This window comes from Cinclus cinclus, chromosome 17 (assembly GCF_963662255.1).
Source record: "Cinclus cinclus chromosome 17, bCinCin1.1, whole genome shotgun sequence".
In the NCBI taxonomy this organism is placed as follows: Eukaryota; Metazoa; Chordata; class Aves; order Passeriformes; family Cinclidae; genus Cinclus; species Cinclus cinclus.
Window position 1 is genome coordinate 1,996,542 of NC_085062.1, and position 17,050 is coordinate 2,013,591.

General features: G+C 53.5%; 1 protein-coding gene across 1 annotated transcript in view; it reads left to right on the plus strand.

The window, feature by feature from the left end:
- The window catches only part of NCOR2 (nuclear receptor corepressor 2), a 156,726-nt gene that overhangs the window by 77,259 nt on the left and 62,417 nt on the right, over nt 1-17,050 (plus strand). Inside the window, exons 11-14 of the mRNA XM_062504674.1 lie at nt 1,791-1,969; nt 5,315-5,369; nt 7,530-7,628; nt 8,970-8,972. Of these exons, the coding sequence (XP_062360658.1) occupies nt 1,791-1,969; nt 5,315-5,369; nt 7,530-7,628; nt 8,970-8,972 (336 nt within the window). The remainder of the gene's footprint in view (nt 1-1,790; nt 1,970-5,314; nt 5,370-7,529; nt 7,629-8,969; nt 8,973-17,050) is intronic.

Sequence of the window (17,050 nt, forward strand, 5' to 3'; positions counted from 1 at the left end):
AGGTTGGGTTTATTAGCATTTGGCTGTCTCTTAGGGACCTGAAACTCCAGCACGCTGCTCATCCTGGGTAGCACCTCCTGGCTGTGATTTATACTGGAAGAAGGGAAGGGAAGGGAAGGGAAGGGAAGGGAAGGGAAGGGAAGGGAAGGGAAGGGAAGGGAAGGGAAGGGAAGGGAAGGGAAGGGAAGGGAAGGGAAGGGAAGGGAAGGGAAGGGAAGGGAAGGGAAGGGAAGGGAAGGGAAGGGAAGGGAAGGGAAGGGAAGGGAAGGGAAGGGAAGGGAAGGGAAGTGCTCCTGCACCCAGACTGCTGGGCGGAGGGGGTTTTCTGTTTAGTTTTGTTTTGAATGGGCTGTGTGGCTTGACACAGGGGAATCCTGTGGAATGAATGGTTTGTACATGAGCCAGTTGGCCCACATGTTCTGGGAGTGCTCCATTCATCTTGAAACATCCCCATGACCTCGGCTTCGTTTGGATCTGGTTTCACAAGGGTTCCACTCTCTTGGCACAGAGGCGAGCTGCAGTGAATGGATCATGTTTGGGAGGGGAGCGCAGCCATTGCCCAGCAATAGCTGGGATGTTTGCTGCCTGTGAGCCATGGCTGATCCCTCTCTGGGATCCCAGGCACTTTGCTCTTAGCCAGTTAAGGTGACAATGTAGAGGACACGGATCTTGGAAGCAAAGGGAGATTTCACAGCCCTGTAGAGGTGCTGGCCAAGTGGAGTGTTAGCTGATCACCTCTATCCCCCTGCACAGTGTGCTGCTAAACTCCACCCTGAAAACTGCCTGCTGAGCCCCAAATCTGCTTTGCTTGTCTCAGAGGAGACCTTAAGAGCTTCCAGCTCTTCCACAGCATTGGAAGGAGCAGGGATGAGAGCTGGGGAAGGGTTGGCCTTTACTGTTCTCCCAGGAACCAGCATCTGGCTGTAAATTAAAACAGCAGCACTTCAGCACTTGAGACCTGGCCTTCCTGGGTCAAAGGTTGGAATCTGAGCAATGACTTCCCAGGTAACAGGGAGGACTCAGACTGATGGTGCAATTGAAAGGGGGTGGCCAGAGCATCCCTTCATCCCCACAGGGTGGACCTGTGCCAGGGGATCACCAGCAGCTCAGCCAAAGGGACAGTCCCAGCATTTGAGCAGAAGACAGCACAAATGAGACATCACATTGGCCTCTCTGTTGCAAATACTTAAGGAAACCAGTGTGCCCAGTCTGTCCTGTCCTGCTATGCAGCTGGGGCTTTGGATGAACTTTGTGCTCCATAGGATGGAGTAAAGGCTTCAGATTAAGTCCCAAGGTGTTGCAGTAAGGAATGACAGCCCCGTTTCAGTGCCATTTGAAACCTCAGGATTCCTGTGGAAGGGAAACATGATGTCTCCCTCTGCCCACCCTTTCAGGAAGCTTTGCAAAGCTGGCCCACTTCCCTCACAGTCGGGGTGGGGGACTGAACCTCCATGTGGCTTTTGGAGGCTGGAAGGGGATTGTCATTCCTTGTGCCTCTGCTGCTTTGATTTGTTTCTCATTGTGGTCAGGAGCTGTTTCACTTAAGTCATACATTTCCACACAGGATCTTGAAGCCTTTTGTTCCAAAACGAAAGATGAATTGTTTCCTGGCTGACAGCGATAGCCTCTTTCAGCGTTTAATTTACAATTACTCCAGCAATAAAGCTGTCTACTTCTTGCATTTGAATTCCCCTGCTCCTCCGCCTGTCCTTTTCCTCTCCAACATCTGTCCCCTGCAGTCCCTGCGGGCTCGTGGTGCTGACCAACTGTTCTCTCTGCTTTCCCCAAAGAACCTGGAGAAGCAGATGCGCCAGCTCGCCGTCATCCCCCCCATGCTCTACGATGCTGACCAGCAGCGCATTAAATTCATCAACATGAATGGCCTCATGGATGACCCCATGAAGGTCTACAAGGACCGGCAGGTGATGAACATGTGGAGTGAACAGGAGAAGGAGACTTTCCGGGAAAAGTGAGTGCAGCCCACGCAGCTCTGTCTGTGCAGCCCCTGGGGAGTGTGGGCAGGATCCATGCAGGGCTTCAGCTGGAGCCCCAGCACACCAAGGCATGAATTTTCCTAAGTGCTTGGCTTGTCCCCCACGGATACATCCAGAGCTGCTGTGTTACCTTGAACCTGGGCACGAGGGTGATGCTTCTGCACAGAAACTTCAGGCCTTGCTGTGTGGTTGGTGTGTTCCTGCCCCTTTGCTGGGCTCATGGCAGGGTAAGAACAGGAACCTTTTCAGCTTTTGTATTCCCTGCTGTATCAGCCAGTTTAAATGAACCCAACATTCCGTACACATTTCCTTTCTGGATTTTCATGCTGTCCTTTGGTCACTGTCTGTCCAGGGGATTTCTGGGGCTGTCAACATCCAAGCCCTTTATGCAGACCCCCTCAGGCTGCAGCTTCCAGCTGGTGCCTGTCCCTGAGTACTCCATCCTGCTGTCTGCAGGATTTGCCACCGGCTGCTGTTTCCATGGATGCGTTCCCACATCAGCCACGTGCAGGTTCTGGCTGTGATGCTTCCTCCTGTTTGCAAGCAGTGCTTGAGAACAGCTTGGCTCTATCAAGTGAGATCACTGTATCAAGTGAGATCACTGATTCCTTCCCTGGGTACCACTGCACTGTCAGCCAAGATGTGGGTGCTCAGCTTGGTCTCACATCCAGACTCCCATGTATCCCCTAGCCCAGCAGGGACCCAGGTGTGTTTGCATGGAGGACTGATGCAGGGCTTCAGCTGGAGCCCCAGCACACTAAGGCATGAATTTTCCATTATGCCCCCAGTGTGCTGTGTTTGTGAAAACAGAGCTGGAGTTCAGCTTCCAGTGGGATGAGCTCTGCTGGTGTTCCCTGCTGCAGACTGAGAGACATGGAGGTACAAGGATACACCAGGGCCATTTTGTCCTGAGCAGCAGCAGCACCACTTAGTCTGGCCTCTGGACAATCAGGGGTGGCTCTGTGGATTACCAGCACGCCTATGGCCAGCCATGCTGGAAGCCTCTCTGTGTCCAGGATCCCTCCTCCTCCCCCCGCTTGTCAGGACTCTGTTTGCAGCTGAAATAATTAATTGCCAGGATGGACCGAAAAAGAACAAAACAAGCAAACCAGCTCCAAGCCTTTGATAGAGGAGAATCCTCATTGCTAATTAGCCTTAAAATGTGCCACTCCAAACAGCAAGGCTTGCCACAAATGACGCAAAGGCTAATTACTTGGTCTTTAATGGCAGGGCTGTGTCTGGCTAATGGGGCTGGAAGAACCCACACCCAGTGTGTGCATCCTGCAGTGCACGCTGGATTCTGTGTCATCACTGTGGGTGATGCAGAGCTCGAGGCAGAAATACAGTAGGGTTTCAGGGCTCTCACAAAGCTCATTTTCAGAGACTGGTACTCAGGAGCTGTAAGGAGGGTGTAGGGACTCCTGCCCCAGCTCTCCCCCAGCCTGGTGTGCTGGCAGCTGAGCTGCCTGCTGTGCTCCAGCTTCTGTCCTGGGTTTTTAAGGTGAACTGGAGTTGTGTCATCCATGATCATGACCTAGAGCTGGCCTCCTCCTGAGACCAGGAAAACCTGGTCCAACCTTTTGTTCAGCCCAGTTGGCAGGGTCTCTTGGAGTAAACAGGCAGGCGCTGCAAGGCTGACAAGCTCCAGGTCTGAACTATTTTAGCTGTCAGAACATAACCACGAGGGAGAACCTGATTTGATTTGCTTCTGGGCAGGATTTCAGGTCTCTGTTGAGAGCCCATCACTGGCCAACTCCCAGGGAAGCTGTGGTTTGCTGGTGAAGGAGGAGGGTGCTGCTCAGGCATTGTGCTGGGCCGTGTGAGAATGCAGCATCCATCTCTCATTATGGGGAGATGGCTTGGCCCATGAGAAGGAGTGGATTACCTGCACTGCCCCTGACAGTGTGTTAGCATCATGGCTATAACATGGCCTTGCTGTCCTGTGGTCAGCCATGGGTTTGTGCTGTGTGCAGAGTGAGGAGCCAGCTCTGGCTCTGTGCCCTCATCCTGGATTGTCTGAGCAACTTGTCTGGTTTGCTTTTGTCCTTTTTGTTTTTGTCCTCCCCAGCATCTCTGGTTTCTTTTTTGTTCTGGTGAGCTGTTATGGTGACAGGGATCTTGCATTGCCACCTGAACCATATGGGAGTTCTGTGTCAAGAACGGCATCAACGTGGATGACAACACCCATGTCCCGCTGCCATGGCTGGAGTTTGTCAGGCCCTTACTGAGTTCAGCTCAGCACCTTGAATCCAAGTTTGGCCTTGGGAAGAGCAGGAAAAGCAGGAGGGAGCTCAGTTGCCCCCAGTTGCCCCAGGGGAATCACTGGCAGAGCTGGAGACATCAGCTCCTCACCATATCCTACCCACACTGCAGCTCTCCCACCTTTTGATCCATTTCCCCAGGGCACAGAGCTGTCAGCTCCTGGGAGCTGGCAGAGCTGCACGTGCTGAACGTGGCTCACCCTGGCTGCTCAGTTCCCCGGGGCAGAGCCCATGCTGGTGGCCACCTCTCCCGGCACAAAGTCACCACTCACTGGGCTCTCCGTGCTTTGGAAGTGCATTGGTTAACTGTGCTGCCTGCAGCAGCACCTTCTGCCAAGGGCTTGCTGGCCCTCTGTGCTTCCACACCAGCTAGGCACAGGGATTTGTTGGAGGAGGCATCTCTGCTAGTGGGGACAGCTTCCACTGAGCAGGCAGTGTACCCTTCTGGGCTGCCAGAGCCAGGGATGAGCTTGCTGACAGCTCCTCCACTTGCCGGGCACGAGGCGGCGTTCAGCAGAGCTGCTGTGCCACTGGGGATCTCTTGAGCAACTCAGCAGTGTGGCAGCTCTGTGCTTCCTCCCGGGGTTTGGGTTTCCCTTCCTGTCCTTTGCAGCTGCTCCCAATAGACCAGCAGGGCTTGGGGTCCTGCTCAGCACCGGGGTCACCCATGGCCACGATGTGGAGTGTGATGGCAATTCCTCACCCTTTCCTTGCCAGACCCTGAGGCCTTGGCCAGGTGTGCCTGCCTTGGTACAGGCTTGGCTGGTCATGGGATGGACCAGGGTGATGAGCAGCTCTCCAGCACTGCTGGCCCCCTTCCCTGTCCCACCTCATGATGAACATTTGCACATTGAAGCTCCCAACCAACCCAGCCCCACTGGGCTAAATTTGAAGTTCCTGTGTTTCTGTGAAGCTGAGCAGCAGACAAATACTTTCTAAGAGCTCAGAGGCCCTCTGGGAGCTGGCCTTGCTGCTCTGGGCGTGCAGGGCACGGCAGCCCAGCTGTGAGGGGGTCAGAGCCAGCACCCACAGTAACCCTCTCCCTTTCCCTCTCTGCAGGTTCATGCAGCATCCCAAGAACTTCGGCCTGATCGCATCCTTTCTGGACAGGAAGGTAAGCCTGCCTGCCTGGCTGTAACCTCAGTTGTGCTGCCTCTGCTCCCATCACTTGGCTCTTGGTGCTGGAGCTGCCAGCAGATGCTGGGCTCCTGTGGGTGGTGGTGGCTCCAAGCCCCGGGCACGGTCCAGCCGCCTCCGGGCTCCCTGCAGAGACAGGGACTGAGTCAGCTGCAGGGAGAGGGGAGCTCAGAGCCCTGAGAGGTGTGAACACAGCCAGGCTGGCGCGTGGGCAGCGCAGCCCACCCCTGATCCGCCTGGGGAGCTGCTTCCCAGCATCTCCCGGAGGCATTTGGCACCAGCCAGGCTGTCACACAGGGGGTGGGCACCCAGCTGCCCAGCACAAAGCAGAGGGGTCTCTTTGCTCAGGGAGAGAGAGGTTTTGGAGGGTGGACCGAGTCCCATTTCACCCAACAGTTCGGGTGAGTGTCCTGAAAGCACACACACCTCCCCTTGGTGTCTAGGAATAGTTGTTCACAGGAACTGCCTGACCTTTCCCACACCTCGTGTGTTGTGCTGCTTGGACTTTTTGTTTTTGCTGTTAATTGGGCTGATGGAAGAAAGGTTTGAGAAAAAGACTTGATGGAGGAGTGAGAGTCTCTTGTCCCATTCTGAGCAATGTACCTTCTGTGGGACAGGCCATGTGAGCAGATCCTGGACAGACCCAGCCTGAAAAAGACAGCTGTGTGCATCACTTGAATGCTCTTCTGAGCAAGAAACATTTGAAAGCTGCTGCTTTTCTTGTCCTTTTAGTTATTTGCAACCTCTGCCCACCTCATGCAGAGTTTCATACACACAGTGTCCACTGTCTCTGGGGGAACCACTCTGCTCTCAGGGGGTGGTCTGCAGAGGTCACTTGCAGCTAAAATTATTCTCTGATTCCTCATAACTCAGACTGGGGAAATAATTTATAAGACCTTGACCTTCCTGTCCAAAGCAGCAAGGAAGGCCAGCAGCCACCTCATGCTGCTGCTGTAAGATCCCAGCTCCTCATCCTTTCGCACTCGATAAAGCCGAAAGTGGTGGGACTTGGATGGTGCTCACAATCCAGTCTGTGTTCCAAGCTGTAAAATGTCTTCTAATTTTATTTGTACTCGTTTGTAAGTCAGGCTGTAATTATGATACAGAACACATCCATTATCCTGTTGGAGAGAGATGCAAAGTATGGCTCAATGTAATGAATTAATAGATTTTTAAATTGCATTATAAAAAAATAGTGATCTTAGCCCTTGGAACAGATGACTGCAAGTTTTTGTGTTCGCGCGTGTGTGTGTATAATCAGGGCTAAATTAGAAAGAGATCCAATTAACACTTTAAAAGTTGCAATCTGTTTTTGCAAATGGTTCCACTCCTTGCAGAGGGATGGGGTGAGCAGAGCCCCTGGGCACCCCCGGGCACACACAGCTGCCCCAAGCTCCTGAGGATTTGTGGCATGATGGATCTGTGGGATAATTTTTCTTCATGAAGCCACTGATCCTGTATGTGAAGGTGTAGCCCAAGGCTGGTGTTCAGGTGGCCCACCATGTTCAGCACAGGACTTCTCCCAGCATGGCACATTTTGTGCTGTTCAGGAGCAGAATATGTCCTGGCTGTGACTCCTTGTTTTCCTAACGTGTCCAAATTGTGATGGTCCTTGTGGAGCCAACCACTGGAGTTGGGATGGCAGCTTCTGAGCACTGGGATCTCACTTTGGCCACGACAAAGTCGCTGGAGCCAGCGAGCTGAGCGGCTGGAAGTAACAGCAGCTGACAGTCGTGTGGCAGGTTGTACCTCGTGTCACTGCAACAGAGGCTGACAGGCAGCTCCTTCTTCTGCCTCTGGTTGCCACGGTCATCTGGGGTCAGCCCTGCTTTGCCTCCAGCACGGGGTGATCTCTGCTCAGCACCCCATCTCCCTCTCTGCACGCCTGCGGGACCGCCCTGGTCTGTGCTTTGAAGGGCTGAGCCTTTTTGCTGGCACACCGTGCATTGTCCCTTTCTTCCAGCTGCACTTGGAAGCCTTGGGGAGGGAGGGGTGGGGAAGCTATGGGGCTGCAGGTCTTCAGGAGCAGCAGGAGACCTGGTGGTGACAGGTTCTGAACGCTGCTCCTGGAAGTCTGTGCCCCAAGAGCACATGAGGACAGGACCTTCTGTTCCCTGAGCTGCCCGTGTCATTGCAGACTGTGGCTGACTGCGTCCTCTATTACTACCTGACCAAGAAGAATGAGAATTACAAGAACCTCGTGAGAAGGAATTACCGGCGGCGCGGGAAGAGCCAGGTAAGAGCTGGAGGAGCGTGTGGAATCATCATGTCTCAGAGTGAGCAGGGAGCTGAGTTTTCTCTGAGTCCCCCAAATGGTGCTTTCCCCCTCTCCTCACATGGAAATACTGCTTGCAAGCTGTGAAGGGTTGTGCTTGTGCTCTGTGCAGCTTTTCAGAACGTGCTGTTTAATGGCAGTTGGTGTTTGTCCGTGCCCATGCCAAGGTCATGGTATCTTTTAAAAAAACAAACAAATCCAAGATGCTTAAAAAAGGGAGTGGAGTGACTATGGAAAACCTGGCTGTGTGTCAGTAGTATGGGGTTGCCAATGCAGCCTGAGCTCCCTGCAAGAACGAGGTGGGGTCTGTGTGTGTCTCTCCTCTGGAGATGGCAGCTGAGGTGCCCGGGCTCCTGGGAGCTGGGTGGGGCTCCTGCTTGGAGAGCCTGCCCAAGGCTCTCCTGTAGGTGAAGGTGTGGGAGGAAAATCACTTGGGTGGGAGTGATTTCTGGTGACACCTGAACAGAAGCATATAAATCCATCCAAAGTGCCAGAGGGCATCCCAGATCCCCCTGGGGATCTCCTGTGGGGCTGCTTATGTGGCACTAAAGCTAGCAGAGACCCTTAACCCTTTGTTTAAGGGCAGGGCAGATACCAGGGCACCATGAGGTGCCTGGGGGCAGGTGACTTGAGTCAACCCTTACCATTACCATGGCCAAGATAGAAATCTAGACATTACCTTGGCAGTGTTGCTGCTGATACCATGATACCCAGGAGCAGATAAGTGCTAACCTTTTGGGGAGGTACCTTATCCCCTTGAATGCTTTTAGCCAGAGGCAGGTCCTGCTGGTGGATCCTCAGGTCCATGAAGTGAGTGATTATTCATGTCTCAAGGAGAGTGAGGTCGCCACAAAGGGATTGTATCCCCAGATAATGTGGGGATAAGGATGGAAAAACTGGCCTGGCCCGTGACACCACTGACATCAGCAGATCTTCACGCTGCATGGCCATAAAAAGCAGCACTTGGGCCTAGATCCTGATTGGGAAGCAGATAGGTAGCGTCACTCCAGTTTGATTTCTGCAGCATTAAGACATCAGAATAGCTAGCACATGACAAATGCAATGGACAGGGCCCAATTTTCCCTTCTTTTTTTCAGAGACATTAGAGATGGATAAAGCCCTATTAGATTATCCAGTCCCTCTCCCAGCGAACGCAGGGTGGTTCCCTCCAGTACATTTTTATAGTGTTTACCATGGTCTGTTTTGTTAGATCACAGCAACTAGAACATGAGGCCACATTTGTTTCTTGTTAGCACTGGAGACATTTAGCACAGCTCATTCTGGTTTCAATGTTAAATTGAGCAAGTGTGGAGAGTGAGAGGCTTTGCTCTGCATCTGCCCACCTACCCCAGCAGCCACAGACCTGCCCATCCTGCACCCAGCAGGGACTGTTTGTGTTTTGGGTTTTGAAATTATCCAAAGCATTGCTAGTTGCAGAATTTCCCACGCTGCTTTCCACATGATCCAGCCTGAGCCATGGAGACGTGTGCTGCCCTTTGGAGCCTCGTGTGGTGCCAGCCTTTAGAAGCAGGGACTTGCTTCATCGCCTGTAGGACTGTTTTTGCAAGTAGGAATCGCACCAAAGGGAACAATTTGCACCTCCCCTGGAGCAGACCTCAGCCAGAACACGGTTCATTTTGAAAGAGGAGCCCCCCTGAGTCAGGGAGGAAGCGACACAGTGAATATTTCCCATTACTGTTGGATGCTCAGGTGGAAGGTGGGATGTTCAGACAAGCTTTAAGAGCCAAGGGACTGGCTGCATGATTCACAGTAGGAGAGAGGTGCAGAACAGCAGCTGCTGCATTCAGCCTGAAGCAGCTCTCCCACAGAGATCTTGGGGGGGGGGGGGGGGGGTTTGAAATTCACACTTCGTGCTGTGATGCCTCTAGTATTTGCATCCATTTCCTGCAAGACTGCATGAGGGGAGTGCTGGAAGAGCCTGTGTGCAGGCTTGGGAAGGGCACAGTGCTGCTGAGGGGCTGGGTCTGTGCTGCAGAGGAAGGCTCTGCTGGGGACAGACTCACTTTACGGTGGCATATTAAGGTAATAAAGGAATGAATATTTTGTTTAAAATCCTACCAGAAGCTGGTGGGAGCAGTGAGGCATCTTTGCACCTCCTCAGGGAGCCAGGGTCTCCCCTGGGTGTGCTGGCTTCCACACACCAGACTGGGTCAGTGTGTGTGACTTTACAGACCATCTTGGGAGAGGTCAGATACTGGCAGACCTGGAGGACTGGGATGGAGAGATGCTCCTGGTGGCATTTTGCTTAGTGAGTCTTTCCAGAAGCAGCTCAAATTCTGCCTGTGCTGCAGGAGTGCTCATTTGGGAGTAACCTGTCCCAAAGGCTCAGCCAGCATCCTGCTTGTTCCCAAGGGATCCTAGATTATTTGGAACCCTGTGCAGGTCCCTGCAGGTCTCTCATTCTGTTTTCCACGTGGCCTGGTGAGGAGTGGGGACTATGAGTGAGGAGCAGCAGCACTGGGCTGACGTGGCATTGTCAGCTGTGCCATTACCTGCCCAGTCTCAGCCACCAGAGATGGTGACAGGATGAAGGACAGAGGACTCACAGGGATGGGCAATGTGCAGGGAGGAGACAGAATCACAGACAGCCTTCCTGCAGCACATGGAGGCTTGGCATCCTGTTCCCAGCCTTGCTCCTGCTCTGAGCAGGTATTTTCATGCTGGTAAAAGTTCAAGCAGTTTAACAGCAAAAGCTGAGCTTTTATTAATTTAGAAGAGGGGACGAGAGGTTGGGTTTTGTATCAGATGAGAGGAGAGCGAATGAGATCTGATACAAAGAGCATTTCAAGTGGCCCTGTGCTGGTTTTTTGCTCCTTTTCTCACTGAGAGGTTGGTGGTCTTATTTGCTGTAGGAGGCTGCGGGGGAGCTTGAGAGTGAAGGGGAGATAATTACAGGCAGAAAAAAGCTACTCTCTGTCAAGACTATCTTTGTGGCCTACTTATTAAAAGTCCATTAAAAAATAAGAATCCCACTGCTCCCTGGCTGATGGTCCCCTGGCAAAGGATATTCCTCATAAAGCTGCTAGTTACTGCTAAAAATCTCCTGCCAAGAGCAGGGACTTCACATGATTCCACTTCCAGTTTGTCGGAAAAGGGAGCAGCCGCCCACTCGGAGGCAGGATCCTCCTGCACTCTGCCTTCCTTGGCACTGCTCAGTGGAAGGTACCCACATCCAGTGGGTCACAGTACATAATATTGAGTCTCCTTAGATTAAGATCTTTCTAAAATAATCCTCTGTGTTTGTGTATGAAAAGGCAATATAACCCTGCCAAGGGGGCGGGGGGGGAAGTTGATGGGAAGAGAAATAGCTTCCTCTGGTCATTTCTCACTGAAAGAAAAAAAAAATAAAGAAATTGTATCATGGTAAAACAGTCTGATCCAATAATCACTGTACAGTAATAAGCATAAATTTGCATGAGCTTGTAATGACAAACCCTTGTGTTGTTTCCATACAACTGAAGGTCTGTGGCAGTTGCTCTTCAGGGTATTTCAGTGTCTCTCTGTGAAATCTCTCAGTTCTATAGCAGGGACACCAAAATTGTCCGTGTTCTTCATTCTTTGGGAAGCTGTTTTTGCCAGGCTGTGGAAGCACAAGTATTGGGCTGAAACTGGGCTGGAAGGAAAGTGACTCTACTTCAACATAATTATTGCATTTGGAGTGTGAGATTTTTTTATTCCAGAGAAAATCTGCATTGATTTTGGAGTTACGTTGCCCTCGTGGTAGTGGAGCAGCTGCGGCATGCCAGATACGATTCTTGCCAGTGAATTACTTGGGGAGGAAAAGACATCATATCCCACACACTGCTGGGATGGGCAGGTGGGTGGCCATTCCACCAGGAAAAGCTGTCAATGGGTCAGTCTGTCAGCAGCACAACTGTGGGTCAGTCTGTCGGGATAGTCAGTGTGTCGGGCTGGTCAGTCTGTCGGGATGGTCAGTCTGTCAGCAGCAGGACCATGGGTCTGTCGGGATGGTCAGTCTGTCGGGATGGTCAGTCTGTCAGCAGCAGGACCATGGGTCTGTCGGGATGGTCAGTCTGTCGGGATGGTCAGTCTGCCAGCAGCAGGACCATGGGCGGCTGCAGGAGCCGCCTGCCCGCCCTGGGGATGACTCAGAGCGGGATGAAGTCATGGTGGAGGAGCATCACGACAGCCCCTCGGACTGCTGTCAGACGGTGCTCACAAATTCCCTGGCCGAAGCGTGTTAGTGCCGACACTTTCGAGGACTCACTCTGTGGTTCCTGGGGGAGTGGAGCCGCCCGGACCCCCCTTCCTCCGGCGAGAGCGCTGCCAGAGCCGTGCCGGCAGGGCGGGGACCACGGGGTGACCTGGCCAGCGCTGTCCCCCGCCTGGTCTGACAGCCTTCCCCAGCCTTTCCCACCCTCTTCCCTGTCCCCTGCCAAAACCCAAATCGAATTATCCGTCCCGCCGTCTGTCCCGCCCTCCCCAAACACAAACCATTCCCCTCACCAACGTGGATAAACAGCCTCAACCCAGATTTTTATAAACAGCCCGCTTACTTTTTTGGCAGAAGCGCCGTCCCAGCAGGATCTGGCCAGGTTTGATGTCTCGTGGGTCTTGGAGCATTAAGAAAAACTTGGCCGAACAGGTTTCCCTGGCCACCGGCAGCCTTATCACACTAGCAGGGTTTGGGATTCCACATAGAGTCCGCCCACGACTCCAGGGCTCCTTGCACCCTGTCCCCAGTGCAGGAGCAGATCTCCTGCCATGCTGCAGCCTTGCCATGCCAGTGCCTCTCCTCCCTCCCCAGGGATCAGATCCAGAGCTCAGCAAACTGTTCTAACTCCGTAAATTGTGCAAGTGCTCCCACTCGGGTAACCACAGCAGCTAATGAGAGGAATGATACTTGTTTCTGGGAACCATTTGATCTTCATCAGTCCAGGGAGCAGCTCCTCATTAGTGATAAAGGCTTTGACAACTTCTCTTCCAGAGGCAGGGAAATACTTGTCACAAAATCCTGGTTTAGTCGTGCGGCACATCATACAGACACAGCCCTGGATGTGGCCAGTAAACGTTGTGCCACAAATACCAAGAAATGATTCTGCAGGCACTTAAAGCTGTGCTGACTGGAGTGTTGTATCTCAAACAGCACTGAAATTACCTGTGGATGAGCAGGGGCAGTCTGTGATGGAGATTGCCTGGTTGGGAATGATGCCAGGGATGTCAGTAATGGGGCATGGGTTCATCTTCTGCCAGTGGAATGTCACTGCTGGGATATAAAAGGGCTTAAATTTGGCTCATTTTCTGGACAAATCTGCAGTGTGACAGGGCTGCTGATGGCCCAGGAAATCGGGCTGAGGCTGCAGGACCAATGAAAAGTTGAACTTTGTCGGACCCTGTAGTCCTGGTCCTGCTCAAGTGTGGCCTCACAGGAAGAAACATCTGAGTGGTTGTCCCCTGGGTGCTCAGTGCAGGCTGTTGCTCTTTAAACCTGTGGTCACCAGGGAGGTTTATGTCAGGATGCCTGTCCAGGAAGTGGATGAGGTGTGAGACAGTGATGCTCTAGTTGAGATCAATTCTGTAACCCTCCCTTGGCACCTGTTCTTTCAGTCTGGACTCCTGTTGCTCCCCCAGGTGTGTCCTGTGATATCCATCGTGCCTGTTCCCCCATCACAAGGGTGCAGCAGCTTTCCCACAGCCCTGCTTGCCCCTTCAGGCAGCACAATCGGGCAAACACAATGGAAACTTGCATTCCTGAAATCCCAGCTGCAGTTTTGGGGGTGATTTAATGAGAATGACATGGCCATATTTGGGAAAAGAATCAGAGGATGTGTTGCCACAGGAGGGTGGCTGCTTGGTCCCCAGGTCCCCATGAGGGCTGGTGACAGTGCAGGGACAGCAGGGAGACTTGTGGGCTCTGAGCAGGGACAGGCATCAGCAGGCAGAGACACGCAGCCACTTTCCTCAGGCTTCTGGTGGACCCTTTGGCCCTCACAAAAGCCTCTTCTGTGCTGCTTGATCATATCTGCAGGTAGCAATAACAGAACAGTCACTTAAGTGAGGTGACCCCCCTCATTCCAGCTGGCCCCCAGGTTGGGACTGGTGTTCCTCCAGCAGCAGGTGGATGTATCCTCGCAGGGAGTGCTCCACCACACCCCTTCCCACATGAGTATTCCTGGGGTAGGGTTTGGGATCCAGGCTGGGCATTGCTGATCCCAGCGAGGGACCTGCAGCAACTTCACTGCAGGACACAGAAGCAGTTGGATTTTGGGATGAGTTGTTTTACCGGTTGTTGTGATCCAGGTTTGACTAGGAAGGAATGGGAAATAGGTCATGCCATTGCTAAATTGCTTCCTAAAGCAGGCACAGCTGAAAGTCCCAGAAATCTGCTTCTACAAGGATACAGGGCTTGCTTTGCCCCTGGTTGTTTGTGGCATGTGTGGATGCTGCTCTGCATCCCACAAACTGCTGACCTGGCACCTTCCTCTGTTGGCAGGGCTTGGAGAGGGGTCAGCGTGTGGCTGGGGGACTGTGAGCAGGGGGGGAGCAGGGTAAAGCAAACCACAGGGAGGAGAAAACACGTGTTCCCTGCCTGGGACAGAGCTGGGGCTCATCTCCACTGCTTCCAAACGTTATGCTCTCTTCCCTTCGGGTCATATTTCCCTTCACAAGCAATCAAATCACTTTTTTAAAAACTCAGCAGCAACCCAGAAAAGAAACATTTCCTCTTATGGAAAAGCCCTCAGTGGTTCAAGGAAAGATCTGGTGAGCAGGGTCCTGCAAAAATCACTTCAGTGCTTCTGTGGTGTCACAGAGCGAGTGGTGGGAAGGCAACAGTGCCAGTTTTGCTGGGCTGAGCCACACAGGTCCCTGCTTGAATGGTTCCTGTGCCCAGCAGGCTCCCAGTGCTGCCTGAGATGAGCCCACGCTCAGGTGAGTGCACCCAGGCATGCTTGTCCTGTGGTCTGACAAGTGATGCAGAGTCCAGCATCACTCCAGTCCCACTGCCAGCCCCTCTCCTCACCCCTGTGTGCCCCCAGGACCCTGCTTGCTCCAGGACCAGCAGCCTGGGAGGTGGCATGGGGCTTTCCCATGGCATGGCAGGGCAGCCTGGCTGCAGCTGCCAGTGCTTTGCTGCTGGCACTGGCCATGTTCTGTGGGCTGTGGTGCCTGAGAGCTGTGCTGGTCAGTGTGCACGGGGCCTGTCCACATCTCCTGGGACACTGGGCACAGCCTCAGTGCTCTCCATCCCTGCCATGTGATGACTGTGTGTTGCAGAGTTGGCTGTTTGCTGGTAGAGGAGCAGCCCAGCTCAGAGCTGTCACAGTTTGAGCTGCACCGAGTGAACCCCATGCTCTCTATCATTCTTAGAAAATGTGAGCCTGGCCCTTTGATTTTTTTTTTTTTTGACTCGCTTCCACAGCCAACAGCATCAACCCCAGCCCTGGGACATAAGCAATAAAAGCCAAGTTGCCAGCAGACATTCCTCTTCCTCCCCTTGTTGTTTTGGCAGTGGCTTGTTTTGTTTTGTGGTTTCTCCCATGAGTGGAGGGTGCCGTGTGCGGCCGTGAGAACCCAGGCTGCGTGGCAGTGGGTGGCAGCAAGGCTTGAGGTGTTCCAGACCAGTGGAGCAGGGGCTCCAGGCCCTGGAGCTGCTTACAGGATACACATGTGTATTTCTAAGCCATCCTCCCCATGCTGTGTATCCAGCCTGTCTCAGGAGGTGGTAGGGACATGTAGGGAGCAGCGTTTGCAGTGGCTGTGCAATATCAAACCTCAGAGGTGGGTGCTTCTGCCTCTGCCATGGCTTTGGCAAGTTCTGTGGGCACTTTGGGTGTCTGGGCAGCGTGGTGGCTAACAGGGAGGCTGGTGCTGAGGGTGCTCTGTGGCCAAGTCCCTGCCCTGGCTCTCACTGCTGTGACCTGCCAGAGGAAGAGCTTGAAAGCAGGTGGAAAGACAGGTGTAGGTAGCAGAGAGAGGATGCTCCTGAGCTACAGCTGCATGGTGTGCCAGCCCTTTTCCTGGCAAAGATGCCCTGCACAGGAATCTGTGGGGCTGGGGAGGGGGGTAAGAGCCAAGTGCCAAGTCCTGCTGGCTGTGTTGCATGGAGCATCCTACCCCACGGTGCCAGTTCCAGACCCTGTGGGGTGTTCAGGGTGATGCCAGCAGGCACCCGTGCGTACCCATGGCCATGGCAGCCGTGCTGGGGCTTCTGGAGGAGCAGCAAAGCAAACCCTAGGCGTTCCTGGCCAGCATAGCATTGGCCTTTTGTCTTCAGCTTATCTCGAGCTGGTTTTAATTTGCAACTCCCTGATTGCGTGCAATGACCTTGGCCTGAGCCTGCTCCGCAGCTGAGTGCCCTGGAGAACATCATAAATGCCATTGATCTGAAGTCACACACTGCAGAAGTAAAGAGCTGGTGCCCTGCAAGTGGGAGAGGCGGCACGGCCGAGTGGGTGCTCCCAGCTGCCGGAGGTTATGGGACTCACACTGGTGGGATGCAGCTCCCTCCAAAGTCCGTGTCAAGACAGGCTCTGGTGTGACATGCTGGGGAGAGGGTTGGCACGTGTCCCTGCGCTGCCGCAGTGAGACTGTGGCAAGGGTGCAGAGCTGCCTTTAAACAAAAACCCGGAGCTCGCTGCCTGCAGTAGCTGGGAATGAGCTTGAGTGGCACCAAAACCGTGTGCCTTGCAGCTCAGCCTGGCATGCACAGCTCCCTCTGCACCACGGTGTGCAGCCTTGCTCTCTCCTGATTGAAGGAACAAACAGGACCTGAGCTGGTGGTTCCATCTCCTGTAAGAGCCCAGGGCACTGTAATGATGGCAGGGGAGGTGATGCATCTGCTGGCAACCAAACGGCATCCCCCATGCAGTCACTCTGGCCTTGAAACCTGGTATGAGAGAGAGGAGATGCCAGCCCCAGTGACACTTGGGCTTGGGGACAAGCTCCCTGTCAGTGCCACCACCATGACCCGGCTTCCCACTAGCATATCCAGCAGCAAGTGGTGTAGTTGGGGTGGCAGGAGCTGGTAGTTCTGATTCAGGAACTGGACTGCCAGGGATGAGCTCATCCCTGCTGGCTAAAGCGGAGTTTTGGTGCATGTTTTGAGGGTGCTGTGGCACAAGGAGTGAAGGGGGTGCCTCATTTGCAAGGTGCACAGTCCAGTGGTTAACGCTGGGATGTCCTGTGGGCAACAAGGGAGGTCCCCTGTTCCTGGCCCCCTGCCACAGCCTGGGGCATCTCGCCACAAAGGGGATGGGGAAGGCAGCAGCGGTCGTTTTCCGGAGGCTTGCAAGTTTGGAAAATAAATAGCCCTGCACTGTAGGTTAAGCTTGGCATCCTGGCGGATTAATCACGCAGGCTGCAGCCAGCACTGAGAGCCCCGGTGACGAGAGCTGTGGTTT